The sequence below is a fragment of the Vipera ursinii genome (assembly GCF_947247035.1).
Source record: "Vipera ursinii genome assembly, chromosome: 1".
NCBI classification, from domain to species: Eukaryota; Metazoa; Chordata; class Lepidosauria; order Squamata; family Viperidae; genus Vipera; species Vipera ursinii.
The window spans coordinates 95,304,899-95,324,543 of NC_139512.1; the positions used below are offsets into that span (position 1 = coordinate 95,304,899).

General features: G+C 36.8%; 1 protein-coding gene across 1 annotated transcript in view; it reads left to right on the forward strand.

Moving 5' to 3' along the window:
- Positions 1 to 19,645, forward strand: part of SPON1 (spondin 1) — a 316,530-nt gene that overhangs the window by 62,524 nt on the left and 234,361 nt on the right. Inside the window, exon 3 of the mRNA XM_083348787.1 lies at positions 11,827 to 11,960. Coding sequence (XP_083204913.1) covers positions 11,827 to 11,960 — 134 coding nt within the window. The remainder of the gene's footprint in view (positions 1 to 11,826; positions 11,961 to 19,645) is intronic.

A 19,645-nucleotide genomic window follows, 5' to 3' on the forward strand; every position in this document is an offset into this window, starting at 1 on the left:
CAGATTAAGACTGCCAAGAGTGGAGGATATCAGTATAAAAGAATTCAGTCGTGGTTCTTTATAGAGGATGCTTTGCAGACAAAAAGAACAGTGGCAAAGTACATTTTTCTGACCCAACCAGTGAGAGATTCAAGAAGAAGCTGAAACTGCTTTTCATACCATATATCTTAATTAAATACAGTGTACAATGTTCTCTGTCCCATATGAATTAAGCAACTGATTCAACTGTTTGACATTGTTTGTTATTGCTACTGTTGTTATTGGCAGGACGGAGAGTATACATTCTCCCTATCCTAAATGACCCAAACAAATGATCTTGGTAAATAAGGAATCGTTCATTCATTCATTCTTTAATCTTACAGCCACCTATCTCAGCCAGGGGACTCTAGGCAATTTAAACACTCTAAAACTATAAAACAGTTAAAACAATTAAAAACGATAAATATGTCCAAAGAAATTTAGCAAAAATCTGATAAATTTCTCAGTCCCATAATATAAGACTCTGATTCTAAAAGCAGTTGCAACCCAATTTACTATTACTGTCAATTTGAGAGAAGAAAAGACGTGAACTGGAAACACTACAAGATCTTTTGCACATGGTTGGAAAGAGAAGCCCCCCCCCAAAAAAAAGAATTTTAACATAAGCTCAGCAGAACAAGCTAGCTTCTGAGAAAGACACTAAAGTCTATCCAGTTCTTTTTCATCTATGGTTTGCATAATATGCAGAATGGAATAATCAACCAAGAAGCATTGTTAGTTTAATTTTACTGTGTATTTTTCCTGTCCTTCAGGTACTAATAGCTTCTGGGCAGCTCACTATAAAACTGATTAAAATAGAAAAAAAAACAATCACAATTAATTAAACTGGAGGAGGAAAATGGTGATTAAAAAATTCCATCAGCATACTTACAATTAAATTCAGAGTACATTTGAAGAGGCCAAAAATTGTTGGTACCCAAATGACATGGAGATTGCAGCTGTGAAGTTGTGGGGAGAGTATACCATTAGTGTGGCAACTAAGTGTTTTTACTAACTTTAATAATATAATAGGTACTATTTGTCTTATGACCCAAATCTGGGAACTACTATCCTATCTGGAAAAGTGAAGGACTGTGTTTCCATATATATCACAAGTAGTGGATATTAGAAGAATATAAGCTAAGTGTCAAGGATGAAACTTTGGCAGCTACGTGCTTTTGGCTTTCAACTTTCCTTTAGAATAAGGAGGTGTTACTTTCAAGTGGGTAAGATGGAGAAATGAAACTTCTATGAATCCGCTGAAGTCCATGAGAACCTGAATCCTTTTCAAGGACACCATAACAGGTGTGGATTTGAAGCAGACGTTTCCCATAAAAAAGTGAAATTGTTTATATAAACTATGTAAGATGTGATCAATAAACAGTAAGATTTTTGGAGATGGAATGAAGCTGGAGTTTTATCTGGATTCTTGAGCTGGATGTTGACACTAAGAGTAATTCTGAAGGGAAGGTATTGGGAGTGACTCATCTCTTGCCTTCATGTGAGAAAGACTCAGACAACAAGGTTTTCTTCAAAAGGGCTTAATCTGCAGATCTTATGGCCACACTTCTTAGACAGTCACATTGTGAACCACTAATGGCTTTAAAGGCTAACATCAGTACTTCAAGTTGTGTCCATAATATAAATACTTTTAAATTTTGTTCATAAAAGTGTTCAATTGATATCTTTTATATAAGCTTTAGACCTTGCACTGCTTAACAGCTTAAGTGTCACATTTTCTACTGATTGCAACATCCAGATACTGTTCAAGGATAGCCTTATGTAGACCACATTGAAGATAACCACCTGGATTAGGAAGAATTACAGCTGGTTCAAGACTCCAGTAAAGAATCAACAGCATAGTCATAAATCAGTCCACTTACTGTTATGCCTGGTTGTAAAGCTATAAATCAGTCTTCGGTTTTTCTTTAGATTTGTAAGGGGTTTAACGGTAGCAGTAGTCAAGGTTTCAGCAAGTTAACTGCATCCAAAATTAAGGTTCAAGGGGTGAGGCAAAACAGTCATACTGTAGTTGTCAGGGTCTGATCAGAGAGCAAAGAATGTATATAGACAGGTACAAAACACACAACTTCAAGGTAAAATTATAACCAAAGTTGATCTGGTGAGTAATCTGCCTTTTGAGGCAGTCTTAAATAACAAAATATTCTCTTTGAAGAAATAGTCTTCATTTTACTAGGATCCACTCCTATAAATTTTGGATCTCATCTTATGTTTGCATCTCATAGCTTACTGTTCCTATAGTTGTTTCAACCATCATAGATATCCACATAGAAACTCATACATGTCCCTCACTGCAAACTTGCCTTCCTCTGTTTTTGGTTTCCTTTTCTGCATATATCCCTGATTTAAATGAAGTGTTAGCATCATCTTACTAATATTAATTGTGAGCAATGAACTATTTTGACCTGAGTAATGATTAGTGAATCAGGTTTCCTAATTATAATAGAAAAGAGATTTATTCAAATAAAATGAATTAGAATGTTAGGAAAGGCCTTGGATACAGGGGACACAAAGTAAATTCCTAATGATCTACACCTAACTGCCAACTCATGGTCAGTGGATCATAAAGTGCTGAAAAGTTACTGCCATTGGACTTAGATCTCTAATGAAAGGAATTCAAAAGAACTGCAATGTTTTGGCAGCCCTGACATTGCTGGTTTTGGACAGATCTAGGAGCCTACTTGGAAGTTATTTATTTTCTTCAAAACTGGCTTCTCTGAATTAAAAATAAAATAAAATCTGCAAATGGCTTTACCAAATATATTCAATAAAAATTGATAAACCTGATGACAATTACTGGAGCTGGGAATTGTTGACCTCTCAATTTATACACACACACACACACAAACACACACAGACAAATATATATATATATATATTTGTATACATATATGTATATGTATATGTATATCTATATGTATATCTATATCTATCTATCTATCTATCTATCTATCTATCTATCTATCTATCTATACATACATACATACATACATACATACATACATACATATACATATATATTCTGGGTGAATGAATTTCCATGGTGAAGGGATAATTTGGATTAGTGTATATGGAAATATAATACCCTTCATGGATAATTGCCTTGTTGTGGCAAAGGGGCTTGTGTAATTCAATGAAGCTATGAGCTATGCTGTGCAGGGCCACCCAAGATGGATAGGTCATAGCAGAGAGTTCTGACAAAATGTGATCCATTGGAGAAGGAAATGGCAACCCACTCCAGTATCTTTGCCATGAAAACCCCATGGACAGTACCCAAAGGCAAAAAGATTGACCGGTTCTATGAAGCCCTACAGCACCTTATAGAACTAACACCAAAAAATGATGTCCTTATCATCATGGGGGTTTGGAATGCTAAAGTAGGAAGCCAAAAGATAACCAGAATAACAGGCAAGTTTGCCCTTGGAGTACAAAATGAAGCAGGGCACAGGCTGATAGAATTTTGTCAAGAGAATATGATGGTCATAGCAAACACTCTTTTACAACAACCTAAGAGATGGCTCTATACATGGACATCACCAGACAGTCAAAACCGAAATCAAATTGACTGTGTGCTCTGCTGCCAAACATGGAGTTTTTACAGTCAGTAAAAACAAGACCAGGAGCTGACTGTGGCTCAGACCATGAGCTTCTCATTGCAAAATTTAGGCTTAAACTGAAGAAAGTAGGGAAAAGCACTAGGCCACTCAGGTATGAACTAGATCACATCCCTGATGAATATATAGTAGAGGTGACAAATAGATTTAAGGAATTAGATCTGATAGACAGAGTGCCTGAAGAACTATGGACAGAGGTTTGCAACATTGTACAAGAGGTAAAAACTAAAACCATCCCAAAGAAAAAGAAATGCAAGAAAGCAAAATGGCTGTCTGAGGAAGCTTTGCAAATAGCTGAAGACAGGAGGGAAGCAAAAGGCAAGGGAGAAAAAAAAAAAGATACACCCAATTGAATGCAGAATTCCACAGAATAGCTAGAAGAGATAAGAATACCTTCTTAAATGAACAGTGCAAAGAAATAGAAGAAAACAATAGAATAGGGAGGACCAGAGATCTCTTCAAGAAAATTGGAGAGATGAAGGGAACGTTTCATGCAAAAATGGGCACAATAAAGAACCAAAATGGCAGGGACCTAACAGAGGGAGAAGATATTAAGAAGAGGTGGAAAAATTACACAGAAGAACTATACAAGAATGAGCTTAACGTCCCTGATAACCACGATGAGGTGGTCACTGACCTTGAGCCAGACATCCTAGAATGTGAAGTGAAGCGGGCCTTAGGACAGCTGAGCAACAACAAAGCTAGTGGAGGTGACAGTATTCCAGCTGAGCTATTCAAAATCTTAAAAGACGATGCAGTAAAAGTGCTACACTCAATTTGCAAGCAAATTTGGAAAACTCAACAGTGGCCACAGGATTGGAAAAGATCAGTTTACATTCTAATTCCAAAGAAAGGCAGTGCCAAAGAATGTTCAAACTATCGCACCATTGCACTCATTTCACATGCTAGTAAAGTTATGCTTAAAATACTACAAGCTAGACTTCAGCAGTATGTGGATCGAGAACTACCAGAAGTGCAGGCAGGATTTCGAAGAGGCAGAGGAACTAGAGATCAAATTGTCAACATACGCTGGATCATGGAGAAAGCTAGGGAGTTCCAGAAAAACATCTATTTCTGCTTCATTGACTATGCTAAAGCCTTTGATTGTGTGGATCACAACAAACTGTGGCAAGTTCTTAAAGAGATGGGAGTACCAGACCATCTTATTTGTCTCTTGAGAAACTTATATGCGGGTCAAGAAGCAACAGTGAGAACTGGACACGGAACCACTGATTGGTTCAAAATTGGGAAAGGAGTCCAGCAAGGCCGTATACTGTCATTCTGCCTGTTTAACGGATATGCAGAGCACATCATGAGAAAGACAGGGCTAGATGAATCAAAAATTGGACTTAAGATTGTCGGGAGAAATATCAACAACCTAAGATATGCAGATGATACCACTCTAATGGGAGAAGAGAAACTAAAGAGCCTCTTGTGGCGGGTGAAGAAGGAGAGTGCAAAAGTTCGGTTGAAACTTAACATTAAGAAAACCAAGATCATGGCATCCAGCCCTCTCAATTCCTGGCAAATAGATGGGGATGAAATGGAGGTAGTGACAGATTTTATTTTCCTGAGCTCTGCAGACGGGGACTGCAGCCAAGAAATTAAAAGACGCTTGCTCCTGGGGAGGAAAGCCATGGCAAATCTAGACAGCACACTGAAAAGCAGAGACATCACCCTGTCAACAAAAGTGCACATAGTCAAGGCTATGGTCTTCCCAGTTGCAATGTATGGCTGTGAAAGTTGGACCATAAGAAAGGCTGAGCACCAAAGAATTGAGGCCTTTGAACTATGGTGCTGGAGAAGACTGCTGCGAGTCCCCTGGACTGCAAGGCGATCAAACCGGTCAGTCCTAGAGGAGATCAACCCTGACTGCTCTTTAGAAGGCCAGATCCTGAAGTTGAAACTCAAATACTTTGGCCACCTAATGAGAAGGAATGACTCATTGGAGAAGAGCCTAATGCCGGGAAAGGTTGAGGGCAAAAGAAGAATGGGATGACAGAGAATGAGGTGGCTGGATGGAGTCACTGAAGCAGTAGGCATGAGCCTAAATGGACTCCAGGACAGGAAGGCCTGGAGGAACGTTGTCCATGGGGTTGCAATGGGTCGGACATGACTTCGCAACTAACAACAACATATGGAAATATAAAAAAGCAGTACTATTGTTGATGTCTACTATGCCTACCCAATCAAGGAGAAGATGTGAGCAAAATGAAAAAAAAGAATCATGAAGTAATAAAGATGGAGGACTATAATTATTGTGATATGAATAACGGCCCCCATTCTAATAATATTCCAGACCTCTTTAAAAAAAACTGGAAGTTTTTCCAGGTCTTGGTTTTATCCCCTTGTGAGTTTTGTTGTAGACCAGATTTTCAATGTTGTTTTCTTACCTGTTTTCCAGAATTATTGCTAGTTTATTTTTCTATTGTATTTATTATTTTGTTACATTGTAAGCTTCCTGGAATCATTTGGAATCAGGTGGCATTTAAATAGAATACAGTGGATTGAATTAAATTAAATTAAATTGGTGGAAATAACATTGAATATGGCCTTTCTAGGAAATCCATTACCATCTGCTTCAAAGAATAGAAGAAGACATAGCTCTTACTGATTTGATACTGACCCATAAGGAGAAATATAGGAAAGGAAATAGAAATAACTTAGACTATGTAATGTTGAACTTCTTTAAGGAAACAAAAGCTAAGTGCAATATATATATTAGACATTTAAAAATGCATTTTAATAACCTCTAAGCAATAATATAAAATATGGCAGGAAAAGTTAAAGGAAAAAAGGAACCTAGGAAGTGTCTGGGTTCCTAAAAGTAACAAATACTAAAAGATGAGTGCAAACAAAGAATTCTAGTGAGGAAAAAAGTAGAAGACAATTCAAAATGTTAGTTTGCACAAAAAATTCTATAAATAAGAAAGGATATATAGAGAGGGATGGGTAAAGGGCAGAAAAGATATAGGTAACCTGGAATTGTTGAGATGTTATCAGAAAAGTTTAAAACTTGATGCTATCTGAAGTTAGAGAAGAATATCATAGACAGCAACAATGGCTTTTTAAAAGATGTATTTAAAAAGACAAGAAAAGAATATCAGTTATTCAATGAAAGCAACAAAATACCAATTGCTACAAAGGAGTACCGATATTGAACTTGTGTTGGTTTCTTCTTCTCCAGTAAAAGAGTCAAGCCATTTAATGTAAGGCATTAATCAGCATATTCAAATCATTTAAAATAGTGTCTATTAAGTAAAATCATATCTCTTCCATTTCCAAATCCTGCCCATAACTTAATAAAGTTCAAATAATAGAAGCGAATGGCTCTCTAAATGTTAATGACAACACCCAACATCTTTAATCATTGATAACTAGGAATTTGGAGAATTGTAGTTCCAACAAACCTGGAGGATCCCAGCTTAAGGAAGGGTAAGCCATAATGCCCTGCCAAATATTAGGATCGCTATAAGCTCATAAGATTAATTTAGATGATAAGTATGAAATATTTTTTGTAATAACTCCAGAGTATAAAATTCCCTTCTTATTGAGCTGGGCATGGTCTTCCAATAGCGTTAAAAAGCTATTAATTTATTTGGCTTCCTGAAAGTCTTTTAATGTAACCAGTATAAATTATTCAGCAATTTTTAAACTACTTTAGGCTTGTACCTTACTTATTGGAATCCCAACAGCTGCTTTATTAATATTTGAGTTATGTCATTTACATTTTTGCTTTTATGCTATTTTTTTCTTAATAAACTTAACGTTTTATTATTTAGTGAGCCACTTTGCTGGGGCTATGTCATAAAAGGAGGGCTATAAATATATGAAATATTTTATCTGTTTTATGTAGAATCTAAAAGAACTGCTCAGAATTTAGGCAATGGGGCTGTGTATTATCAGCAGTGCCAAGTGCAGTAATGGCATTATAGCATTTTAGACTATTCAGATGAGTTCTTAGTGCTTTTTACACAACGATTGAGACCATCCTGTCATACAGCATCACAGTCTGGTTTGGAAGCATCACTGCTTCAGATAGGAAGGCGGTGCAGAGAGTGGTGAGGATGGCCAAAAAGATTATTGGCAGTTCCCTCCATCCAGGACATGGCACAGAAGATTGCTTGAGCAGGGTCCATAAGATTATCTGGGACACTACTCATCCTCTTCACAACCTGTTTTCCTTGTAACCTTCTGGGAGGAGGCTTCGTGGTATCTGAACATCCAGGTTCAGCCATAGTTATCATTCCATACAGCATTAACCTTATGAACTCTCAAGCTTCCTCCTTCCGTTATATATTCACAATGGACAGTGTTTAATATTTATTTGTTATGTATATGTAGGGGTGTGGGTGTTGTATATAGTATGGTTAGGTGTGTATCATTTATATGTTCCACTTTGAGAGTGGGCAACTAAATTTCATTTTTGATGTGTGCCATTGTGCCCACAGTAAAAAAATGAAAATAAAGGTTATCTTATCTTATCTTATCTTATCTTATCTTATCTTATCTTATCTTATCTTATCTTATCTTATCTTATCTTATCTTATCTTATCTTATCTTATCTTATCCTATCTATCTATCTATCTATCTATCTATCTATCTATCTATCTATCTATCTTCAATAATGTTGTTTCCATACTCATCCTTTTATTTGGAATTGCCCTTCTTGGTTCACTCAGTTATTTTTATAGGGAAACTAAACAATATTCTTGGTAAATGGTTACATTCTAAAGTTTTCTGTATTTCTCATCTGTTTTCACATAGAGTTTCAGACAATTATTATTGTAAGGAAACACAACCACACTCATCAACACAACAAAGTCAGTCGATATGACTTTAAAGGACACAGTTTCTTTAAGATGAAAGTTTTCAATTTCTGGTTAGTCAATGTTATTTTTTCTGTGTACAAGACTGCTGGAATTAATACTGAATTGCACCTTAATTGCTTCCTATTTCATCTGTGACTGTCACCCATGAAGAAAAGGGCATCAAATGTGACATTGTAATCGTGATTCAGGCACCAAGCACCTGGTTCACAATCATGTGATCAAGGAGAGAGGCAACCTAGAACGAAGGAGAAATTTCCTGGCAGTTAGAACAATTAGTGGAATGACTTCCCTCCAGAAGTTGTGGGTGCTCCATCACTGGAAGATTTTAAGAAGAGACTGGACAACCATTTGTCTGAAATGCTATAGGGTTTCCTTCCTGAGCAGCGGGTTGGACTAGAAGACCTCCAATGTCCCTTCCAACTCTGTTATTCTGATTGCAGGGACACTGCAATAGTAGTGCATATGAGAACTAGTTGTAACAACCACTAGTTCAGCATTGTTGTAAGCTTGAACTTTGCTGAATGAGTGGTCATTAAACAAAGACTATCTATACATTACAGAATTTACTATTCTACAGACATCCTGACCATACTCAGCTTACTTCCTATGTTAAGACCTTGGAAGAAGTCTCATAGATGTGGCTAGGCTAGATAAGAATCTTTATTACAAACCAGAATGAAACCACATGAAAGAATTGAATGCTCATTGTCAGCATAAGGATGAAAACTCTCTCTTATACTCAGTGGTTAAAATCCATTGCTTTTTCTTCTTGCTCTTCTCATAGTTCAGGAGATGCTTGCTGAATCTAAAGCTGAATGTTTCTTGAATATTTACATAATTGCCTTTTGTGAAACCCCCTGACTCTCACCTTAATGCTCATTCATACAGGAGTTGAATCCAGATTGATTAGAGGAAACAGGATTGTTCCCATAATGTTTAATATTTATTAACATTTATGTGTTAATATTTATTAACTTCAGTATTAACTTTTGAACATTAATGTGCATTAACATTAACATGATATTTATGATTTTCTGAAGTGGCTTTGAGATTCCATCAAATTCTTCTTCTGAATCCATTATCTTAAAACTGCTCTTTCAATTCATAACACCGAGCAGATACATGGTCATCTTAGCATCTTACAATAATGCACTTTTACCTCTAGGTTTTATATATTCTTATTGTATTGTTTTACATTTTATAATTTCATAGTGTATTTTTGATGTTTAAACTAACCATCCTCAGTATGAGCATAAAGTAATGACTGCATTTCAAATGCAGAAATACAAATGCAGTCAGACTGTCTTTTACATTTCTAAATCAGTTAAATCTTTGCTTCTTAAAACATGAGACTACCTTGAGGCAGTTTGAACCTCTTTAAAAATAACTTTTGAGATTGTCCCCACCTTATGACTTGAGATATATGGCTAGAGAAGAGAACTCCTTCTCTGTGGTGGTATCTAAATCATGACATATCTCCTTAAAGTAAAAAAATAATAATACCAGCTTCCATGTCATATGAATACAGAATCTAATAGAAATCTAATACATACATGCAGAGTCTGCTAATCTGAACCTTCCAGCTGAATTTTGCTGCTTGTTTCTAGGATATATGTTTCTTATCCTTGGGAATCAGTGTAGTGTTTTTGATTTGTTGTGTACTAGTCTTATGCCTTTTTTAGGGTTGTTATTTTAGAGTTGTTAATGTTTTGTTAAATACTCATCACCTTGAAACCTGTGCAAAAGGTAAAATGGCAATGTTAAAGCAGAAAGGAAAGACTAAACAAACTTTCAGCCTGATTGGCATACCTAGTAAGAATAAATTAGATATGCTTAACCACGAGAAAAAATGGCTGGGGGCAGAGATAATTGCATAATTTAAGAATCAGAAGCAGGACCAGATGGATAGTCAGATCACATTTGTTGCCATCCCAACCACAAGAGATGGAATGATGGTTTTAAGTTCCAAGAAGGCATTTAATATTAGGGGAAACATCCCAAAATGTACGAGCAGTTTATCTATTTTTTATTTTATTTTATTTTATTATTTTATTTATTTCATTTTTTTAAAAAACACTTACATAGCCACCTGTTTCATGGAAAAATTCTAGGCAACTCACAACCAGCAATAAAAACAAGGTTAAAAACAAAACAACTCTTCTCCTCAGGTGCCAAGAGAATGATAAGTTCCTCTTTCTCCAGATACATATATTTCAGAAGTTGGGTAGGCATCTGTTGCAGATGCTTTAGTTTGGATTCCTGAGCTAAGTGGAGAGTTGGTTTTAGTGGCCCCAACAGCCCTCTGACTGTATAATTCTGTAAAACCAAAAAATCAAGCTTTCTATTACATTCTTTATTCATACAGACTTGGATGCTGGTATTGTTTTTTTTTTTAATTTCAAGGCGATAAGCTTAATGTTCTCCCTCTTCTCTTTTTATTTACCAGTTGCAAGTTCTATAAATGGAGGATTTGTACATCTTGGTTCAAACACTAGACTGATGAAAATATAATGTATATCTGATTGAGGGGCTATTACACAACCTTGAATTCAGCAGATGAATACTGTATTATTTTCTTCTTGTAATTACTAAAATGAATTTAACTTTTAATGGCACATTATAGATTAGATTTCTGTAAATCTGCCTTTTCTTTTCTTTGTAAAAAAAACCCCCAGCTTTCTTTTGAGGTGTTTTTTCTCCATTTCCCCTTTTTCTTTATTGCACTTTTCTTTTTCTTTCATTTCTCCTTAATTTATTTCTGAAGTATGTGAAAATATACATCAATGTAGGAAAAACCCCATTTTGTTATTTGCTTTTCAAATTAAAAAACATGTCTATGGGTTTTATGAGGAAATTTAGTCCAAAAACTAAAATACTAACTAGGGATCTGATAACTTTCCCAGTAGGATGTCATGTAGTTTGGAGTTGTAGTTATTTAGCATATTTTCTAAAAGGCTGGTTCTCTTTAAAAAAAATTCCTTGGGTGAGTTGGTGAGCAAACTCAAAAATAATTCATAATGTCCAGAACCATACAGCAGCCCAAAGCCAGACCCTAATAACAGGCTCAATAATACAGCTTGCTTACATCAAAGTTAATTTTCATAGGGTCCAGAAATTCAAATATTCGATTCCTTGCAAGACCTCCTGATAGGCCTTTGTCAGTTCTGACGAGTGCCACTTCTAGCATTTCAACCAAAGAAGCAGATTACATTAAGAAAAATGATCAGCTATTTGATAACATACAGAACACTATACAGCACAATGTCAAGGACCTTTCTTCACTTTCTAAATAGGTGTTGTTATTGTTGTTTCTAATAAACTTTTTGCTTTTTCTTGTATAGATTATAGATGAAGAAGAAACACAGTTCATGAGTAATTGTCCTGTGGCTGTGACAGAGAGTACACCAAGGAGGAGGACTCGCATTCAGGTGTTTTGGACAGCTCCTTCTTTGGGCACAGGCTGTGTAATTTTGAAGTAAGTATGTTTTAAATGTATAATTGAAAGCATAGCTTACTGCATGTACTGTACTATATGACCTTGCACTCATCTTTAGCCTGACCTTAGCTGTACTATGAGATCCTCAGAAACAGCCATTCACAAGGTCTAATGCTCTGAATGCCTGTAAACACTGGGGGAAAAATGAAGGATTTTTATGCAGGCAGTTTGCACTGCTTTGAAACCAGATCAGGACCTCTGTAATTTTACAAAAAAAAAATCAAGAATGGAATTGATTTAGTTTTGACTCAACAGATACAGTATGTGTCTGAAATTAGTATTTTACTTTAAATGCTTGCAGGCCTACGGAATATAGAGTGGTCCACTTCTCTGTTGGCAGCTAGTTGACATTTCAGAAAATGCCTGGCTGCAGGGGCATTTATAGGGCTGGTCAAAATCTGCATGATGGCAAATCCAGTGTTACAATCCAAATCTTAGTAAATCATGTGAAGTGGTTCAAGTTTGATATTGGGCTTGTACTCACATAAAGACGTATTACAAACACATATCCTGTGTGATACAATTTGTGCATGGTCCATATGTTTCCATGCTAATTATCTATAATCTTATGATGAACATACTATATATAGGGCTTTTTGCTACCTCTTATTGAACAAAAGACTGCATTGGAATGAAGAAATTCTGCATATATATTTTTTGCATATAGGCGTCTGCAGAAACATACACAGTTGGCTATTCTGCATGCATTTACCTGCCTAAAACAGAAAGTGGGGGGGGAAGAGAGGGACAATATTGTTGACAATATAATATTTATTTATATATTGCCTTATCTGAAGTTTCTGGGCAGATAGCAATATAATAAAGACAATCCATCATAAAAATCCATATTATTTGTGAAAAGCCCAAAAATAATACATATACGTAATACAACAAACAGGCAGCCAATATCCTAAATCCCAGAGGCCCAGGAGAACTGAATATTTGACTCATTTCTGAAAGTTAGCAAAGAAATGACCAATTTGAGATTAGGGAGCACGTCATTTGATAGCTTCAGGGTCACAACAGAGAAAGGTTGCCTCTGAATTTCTTCCCCATAACCTCATGTATGCCTATGGAGATTCTCAGTCATCCAAGTCATGGTTGTCCCAACGGTGCTTTTTCAAAAGGTAACTGAACTTTGTTCTTTTTTCCTTGAAGACACTTTGCTTTTCATCCAAGAAGCTTCTTGGCTAATCCAATCCTTGGTTGTATAAGCAGAGGCATAGAATCAAAATCACGTGAAGTATTAGTACCGCTTTATAAAGCCTTAGTAAGGCCACACCTGGAATACTGCATACACATAACAATAAAGATGTGGAGACTTTGGAAAAAGTGCATAGAAGAGCAATTAATATGATTAAGGGCCTGGGGACAAAAACACATGAAGAAGGATTTCAAGAATTGGGTGTGGGCAGTCTAGAGAAAAGAAAGACTAGGGGTGACATGACAGCAGTATTCCAGTATTTGAGGAAATGCCACAAAGAAGAGGGCTCAACTTATTTTCTAAAGAACCAGAAGGCAACACAAGAAACAATAGATGGAAATTAATCAAGGTCAACCTGGAAGTAAGGGGAAGCTTCCTAACAGTGAGAACAAGTAACCAGTGGAACAGCTTGCCTTCAGAAGTTGTAGGTGCTTCATCACTGGAGTTTTTAAGAAAAGATTGGAAAGCCACTTGTCTGAAATGGTATAGGGTCTCCTGCTTGAGCATGGGATTGGACTAGAAGACCTCCAGTTGCTTTTTGAAAAAGCACCTTTGGGATAATCTCATACAGCTTGGAAACACAAAGTAGATCCCTCTAAAAGATAGAGCAGGGTGGTTAGATTTTATTCTGTGCAGATTTTCTCAATAAAAATGTTCAGGTTTATATTAAATAAGTAAGAGTAATATAAAATTTAACGCCGAACTACAGCATATACTTCATTCCATGCCTCATCCCATTTTTTTAATAAACCCATTTCTAAATCTTGAATTTTTCTTATTAATCAGCAAAGGTACAGTAAGACTTAAAAGAGGTAACAAATTAAGTATTTACATCTCCATTTCCATTTAAGCAATTTCCTCATAATCCCTGTCTTCAAATAATCAAAGTTAACAGTTAAAAAAATGATCTTGCAAATTAATCCATTATATCCATTTAAATATGACCAACATAACTATCATAATCAAATCCCAATAAAAATTACAATAAAAGAGAACAAATCATTGTTTTAACCATAATCAAACAAATCAATTCTGTATTTTTTCTAGTTTCTACAAGTGATCTTTAAGTCACATAAATAAAGTTCTAATATTTGCTTTCTCATAGTCTTTTTGTCTCGTCTCTCAAAATTCTTGTCATCTTCATTAATATATATATATTAATATATATATATTCGAATCTCAGATAAAGGGTATGACTAACTGATGAGAACATAAATAGTTCGAAATGATCATCTTAGCCTCCCAAATTCTTTATTAGCAATTTGAATAATTTGCACAAATAATGAGCTGTCATAAGTTGACTAGTTCCTGTGGATAAGCCCTGAGCTGGGCCAAAACAGGAATGAAAGAGTTAATTAGCAAGGTCCATTCAAAAAACCTTGACAAATACATATATATATATATATATATATATATATATATATATATATATATATATATATATATATATATATATATATATATATATATTCCACATCATCCCTTTGGTTTATTATTTATATATTTTTTATATTTTTTTAAAGTCATAATCCAATTCCATTTGTAAATCCAATATTTCCCTCTCTGTTGGAGCCAACCATTTCCTTTAAATAGCCATCTGGTACCCTCCAATGTCCAAACTTCAGTCTTGTTATCAAGTAGTAATGTAAGCATGGATATTTTTTTTTCCTCACGAAACGGGATCCTTTTAATTAACTTCAAAGTCTTTCTTTAATTCAAATTCATCTGGATCCTTAATCCATTAAAAAAAACTTTCTAAAATCAACAACTCTTTTTCTCTATATTGCAAAAAAAAAATCTTAAATTGCAGCATCCATTGAACAACTGTTAATCTACTATAGTGTTTGTCTCCTGTTTATAAGTGGTCAGTTGCCTTTGCGTGAGAGTTCTGCTTTACTGCAAGTCATTGAGAAATATTTAAATATGAGAACATTAATTGTATGTCTGTTAGATTACAGAAACTGATAATTTGAAGATATTTGAATAATTGAATGTTTTGCATGAGTGTAAACATTAAGGTTGGTGGCCAAATGTGATAAAAATGGTATATGATGGAAGTAAATCATACATGAGAAAAATGGAATAGTTACAGAAAAGTTTCACAGTGAATAGGGAGCAAGACAAGTATTTTTGCAGAGTTCCCTGGGTTGTTTAATGTACTTGTGATAAATGTAGAAGGAGGAGTTTTATTAATATTATAGGTGTGTTGGTTAGGAGCATGGACCAGCATGTTCTTTGGTGTGTATATGATGTCATATTGCTGGCTCAAGAATTTGAATGAGAATGGCAAAGAATGCTAAAATAGACTGAATAGTGCAGTGAGGAATATGGATCTGAAAATTAATGTGTCAGAGACCAAGATAGTTGTGTTTAGTTTGGAAAATAGAATGAATGATCATACATTATGCATAAATGGCAAAAAACCAGAGCAATGTATCACTTTATGAACCTAGGTAGAATATTTACTGAAAATGGGAAAGCGGGTAGACAAAATTTAAGGTGGAAAGTTAGTGTGTAGTTTCTTGAAAGAAGTAAAAATGACTCTGTATAAATGTCTATGGAGATTCTCAGTCATTCAGGTCATGGTTGTCCCAAAGGTGCTTTTTCAAGAGCAACTGGACTTTCTTGTTTTTTTTTTTTTGAAGATGTTTCACTTCAGCTCTCAGCTGAAGAAGCTTCTTGGATGAGAAGTGAAACTTCTTCAAAGAAAAACAAGAAAGTCCAGTTGCCTCTTGAAAAAGCACCTTTGGAATGATTCTGTAGAAGTGCATGCTTCTAATGTCTTAGCATATGTAAGTGAGAGTTGGCTTGTTCAGTAGAAACCAACGCAAAGTTAAGTTGAATATGGTGGGAAAGAGGTACTTAAGAAGAATATCTGGTAAAAGTAGAAGAGATAGGAACAAGAATGAATGGCTACTGAATGAAAACAAAAGCAAATTATGAGAATGAAAGAAATATGGACCGTTGGTTTGGCCATATAGACAGAATGAGCAAGGACTCATCTACTTCATAGTCTGCCAAACTGGGAGAAAAACACATGTAGGCTTCACTGAGTTCTCAGAAGAAAGTGGACTGTAAATGCGAGCATGAATAAATGCATAAAATGCTTGATCTGAGGAAAGTATCTTGTGGTTCTAAGACAGGGGTGTCAAACTCAATTTCATTGAGGGCCGTATCAGCATTGCAGTTGCCCTCAGGGGGCTGGGTGGGTGTGGCCTGGGTGGGCGTGGCCTACTGGGTGGGCATGGCTAGAGTGCATATGGCCTACTGGGTGGGCGTGGCCAGCTCTACATCATTCGCATCAAGGGTGCCTATGGGGGCCTGGGCAGGAGTGGGACAGATCTGGGGGTCTCTGGCAGAAGGAGGGTCTCTGGGCCAGGGCCAAGGCAGTGGGGGCCATTCCCTCACTGTTTCCAGGATGGCTTCGCGGGCCATATGAAACCACTTCGCGGGCCAGATCTGGCCCCCGGGCCTTGTGTTTGACATGTCTGTTCTAAGACGTTGGTTGCTTCATGTCCATAGAACTGCTGAGCTTTCCTAAAGTTTCAGTTGCAACCATGTTTGAGGATTCCATCCTTAAATGCTTTGGTTACAATGTTAATCCTTCAGATAGCCCAGGATTATAAATGAAGAAACATGGAATTCCTTCTAAACATTAAATTTCTTGTGGAGCTGGCTATAAGGATCTTACGCATATCTTTGCCTGTTGTAACAAATAAAGCCTATCAACTGTAAAAATTACCATCATTGCAACTTTTTTAGAGATTAAAATATAAGGTAACATTATGATATGGTGCGTGGGTAGCCTAGTACATAGCAATTATTACTTTTCTTTTGACACAGATTTAACATCATGCATGTTTTTCCTTCTGTTGTGTAAAGCTGTGAACACAACAAAATTACTGGGTTTAGAGTAAGCCCTTTTCCCCTATTGCAGTTGCCATTTTACACCTCCATAAATGCTTACAAATTCTGGACCCTGTTATTCTCATCTTTTGTGGCAAACATGAAAATGCTAATGATATTATGAAAAGCAAAGCAATCTTTAAAAAACAACCCTTACTGTGAAAATAGTTAATTATTGGCAAAAGTCATAAGTCTTATGGTTATATTACTAAGTTCAACTATATTACTAAGTTCAGTATCAAAGTTTTTACTCCTCTGAATATTGAGGAAGTGACATGAAATTAAATAGTATTGCATTTCCTTCCTGGTTGTGGGCTTAGATGCTGGGTTAGATAGGGCTGAACTCTAATCTGTATACATATTCAGAGATATTTTATTTGCATCCATTACTCTTTGAGTCCTTGTCAGTATGAAGTATAGAGGTCTTTGAAACATATTACTTTCCGAGTGTTTCAAAGTACCCATTTCCTGTCCTCTTTTGATCAATATACAGTATGTTTTGGAAAGATTCATTCATTCATTCATTTTCTACAGCCACTCAATTCAACCAAGTGCCTCTGAGCAACTTCTAGTTCTAAAATTATATAACAATTAAAACAATTGTAAAAACATCAAAACAATAAAAACATCCACAAAATAAATAAGTACAAGCAGCAGATGTGGTGATTAATCAACTAATAGTAAAGCCAAGAAATGGATCCCATAGCACATTCTGAACCCTAGGCCTGGGTACATAACCAAGTTTTTAAAGCTTTGCAAAAAGCCAGCAGGGTTGTGAACATCCTAATTTCTGAGGAGAGAATGTTCCTAAGGCAGGGGCTACAGCAGAAAAAGCCCAGTTGATACACTTTGGCTGATGGGATCTGCAGGATGCCCAGTCTATCGGATTGAATTGGATGAGGAGAAACTTAGAAAAAGACCCGGTCCCATGCCATTTAGGGGTTTAAAGGTGATTAGCACCTTAAATTGCACACAGAAACACACTGGCAACCAGTGCAGTTCATAGAATAGTACATGGATCATGTACCAAGCACCATTTATTACCCTTGCAGCTAAATTTTTGAATGTTCTTCAAGAGCAGCCCCATGTAGACCACATTACAGTAATCTAAGCAGGAGGTTACAAGGGCATGGGTGACAGTGAGCAGTGTCTACTAGATCAGAAATGGACTCAATGGGTGTATTACCTAAAGGTAGGCAAAAGCTCCCTTAGCTACAGTTGCCAACTGCTCTTCAAGCAGGAGCTATGAGACTAGGACAGGGCTTTTCAACCAGTGGTACGGGTACCACCCGTGGTACATTGGCACCTGGCAGGTGGTATGCAACCATCTTAGAAAAGTAGTAGTGGGGGAGGGGAATGAGCTGAACCGGTGGCAGCACCACACAAGCCTGAGCAAGAGATGGCTGGAGCTGCAGGACTGTCAGGGCTCAGCAGAAGCGCCAGGATCAGCACTTCTTCGGGGTTGTCAGGGCTCAGCGGAAGCGCCAGGATCAGCACCAGGCTCCAGCTGGAGCTCAGTGCTGATCCTGGTGTTTCTGAGCCCAGAAGAAGCGCCGATCAGCTGGAATGTTACAGCATCTCCAGGGTCTTGTAATTTACATTCAGATGTTTGGCAACTGATTCATATTTATGATGGTCACAGTGTCACAAGGTCATGTGAAGTGACCAAAACCTGCTGCAACCACCCAGCAGATGGGGGGGGGAATAAAAACCAAACACCCTCCCACCCCACCCCCACTGCCAATCCTCAACAGAAATGCTCACAACAAAGAAAACCTCGGAGAGGAGGAAGAACATCACCGGGTGGGCAAGCAGGTGTCTTGCTCAGCTGTGGCTTGGGGGGCACTTTTTTCAGTGCCATTGTAACTTCAAACAGTCACTAAGCAAACTGTTGTAAGTCGAGGACTACCTGTACTTCATCTCTTTTTTCCTTTTTTTGTCATCAAGTTTTTGACACCTTGCTAGGTGACTGGTGGTACTTGGATGTTGCCATATCCTAAAAGTGGTACAATGGGTGAAAAGGTTGAAAAGCCCTGATCTAGGACAGAGCCCCCTTTATGAATTGTGGACTTCAACTCCCAGAATTCTTGAACCAGCATGGCTGGCTCAGGAATTCTGGGAGTTGAAGTCCACACCATGTCATAAAAGGGCCATAGTTCCCCATGCCTGGACTAGGAGGACCTCCAGGTCTGTCTGAGGTAGTGCCACCCCATCCAGAAGTAGAGGTGGAAGAATCTTGTCTTTCAAATGTCCAAATACCCATAGTCACTCTGTCTTACTAGGGTTGAATCGGAGCCCTTTTTGCCTTATCCAGACCAAACTGCCTCCAAACACTGTGATAGGACATCCATCACTCAAGAGGCATGGACTACTAATATAAAGCTGGGTATCATCCTCATCTTGATGATATCTTACCCCAAACCAATGGATCATGTTGATGTTAAACAGGAGAGGTTTAAACATCACTAGAGGACATTCATGAATGTGATCAATGCTGCTTCAATCCCAAACCCTAGCTTGAACCCTGACTGAAAGGAGTCTAGATAAAATGAAG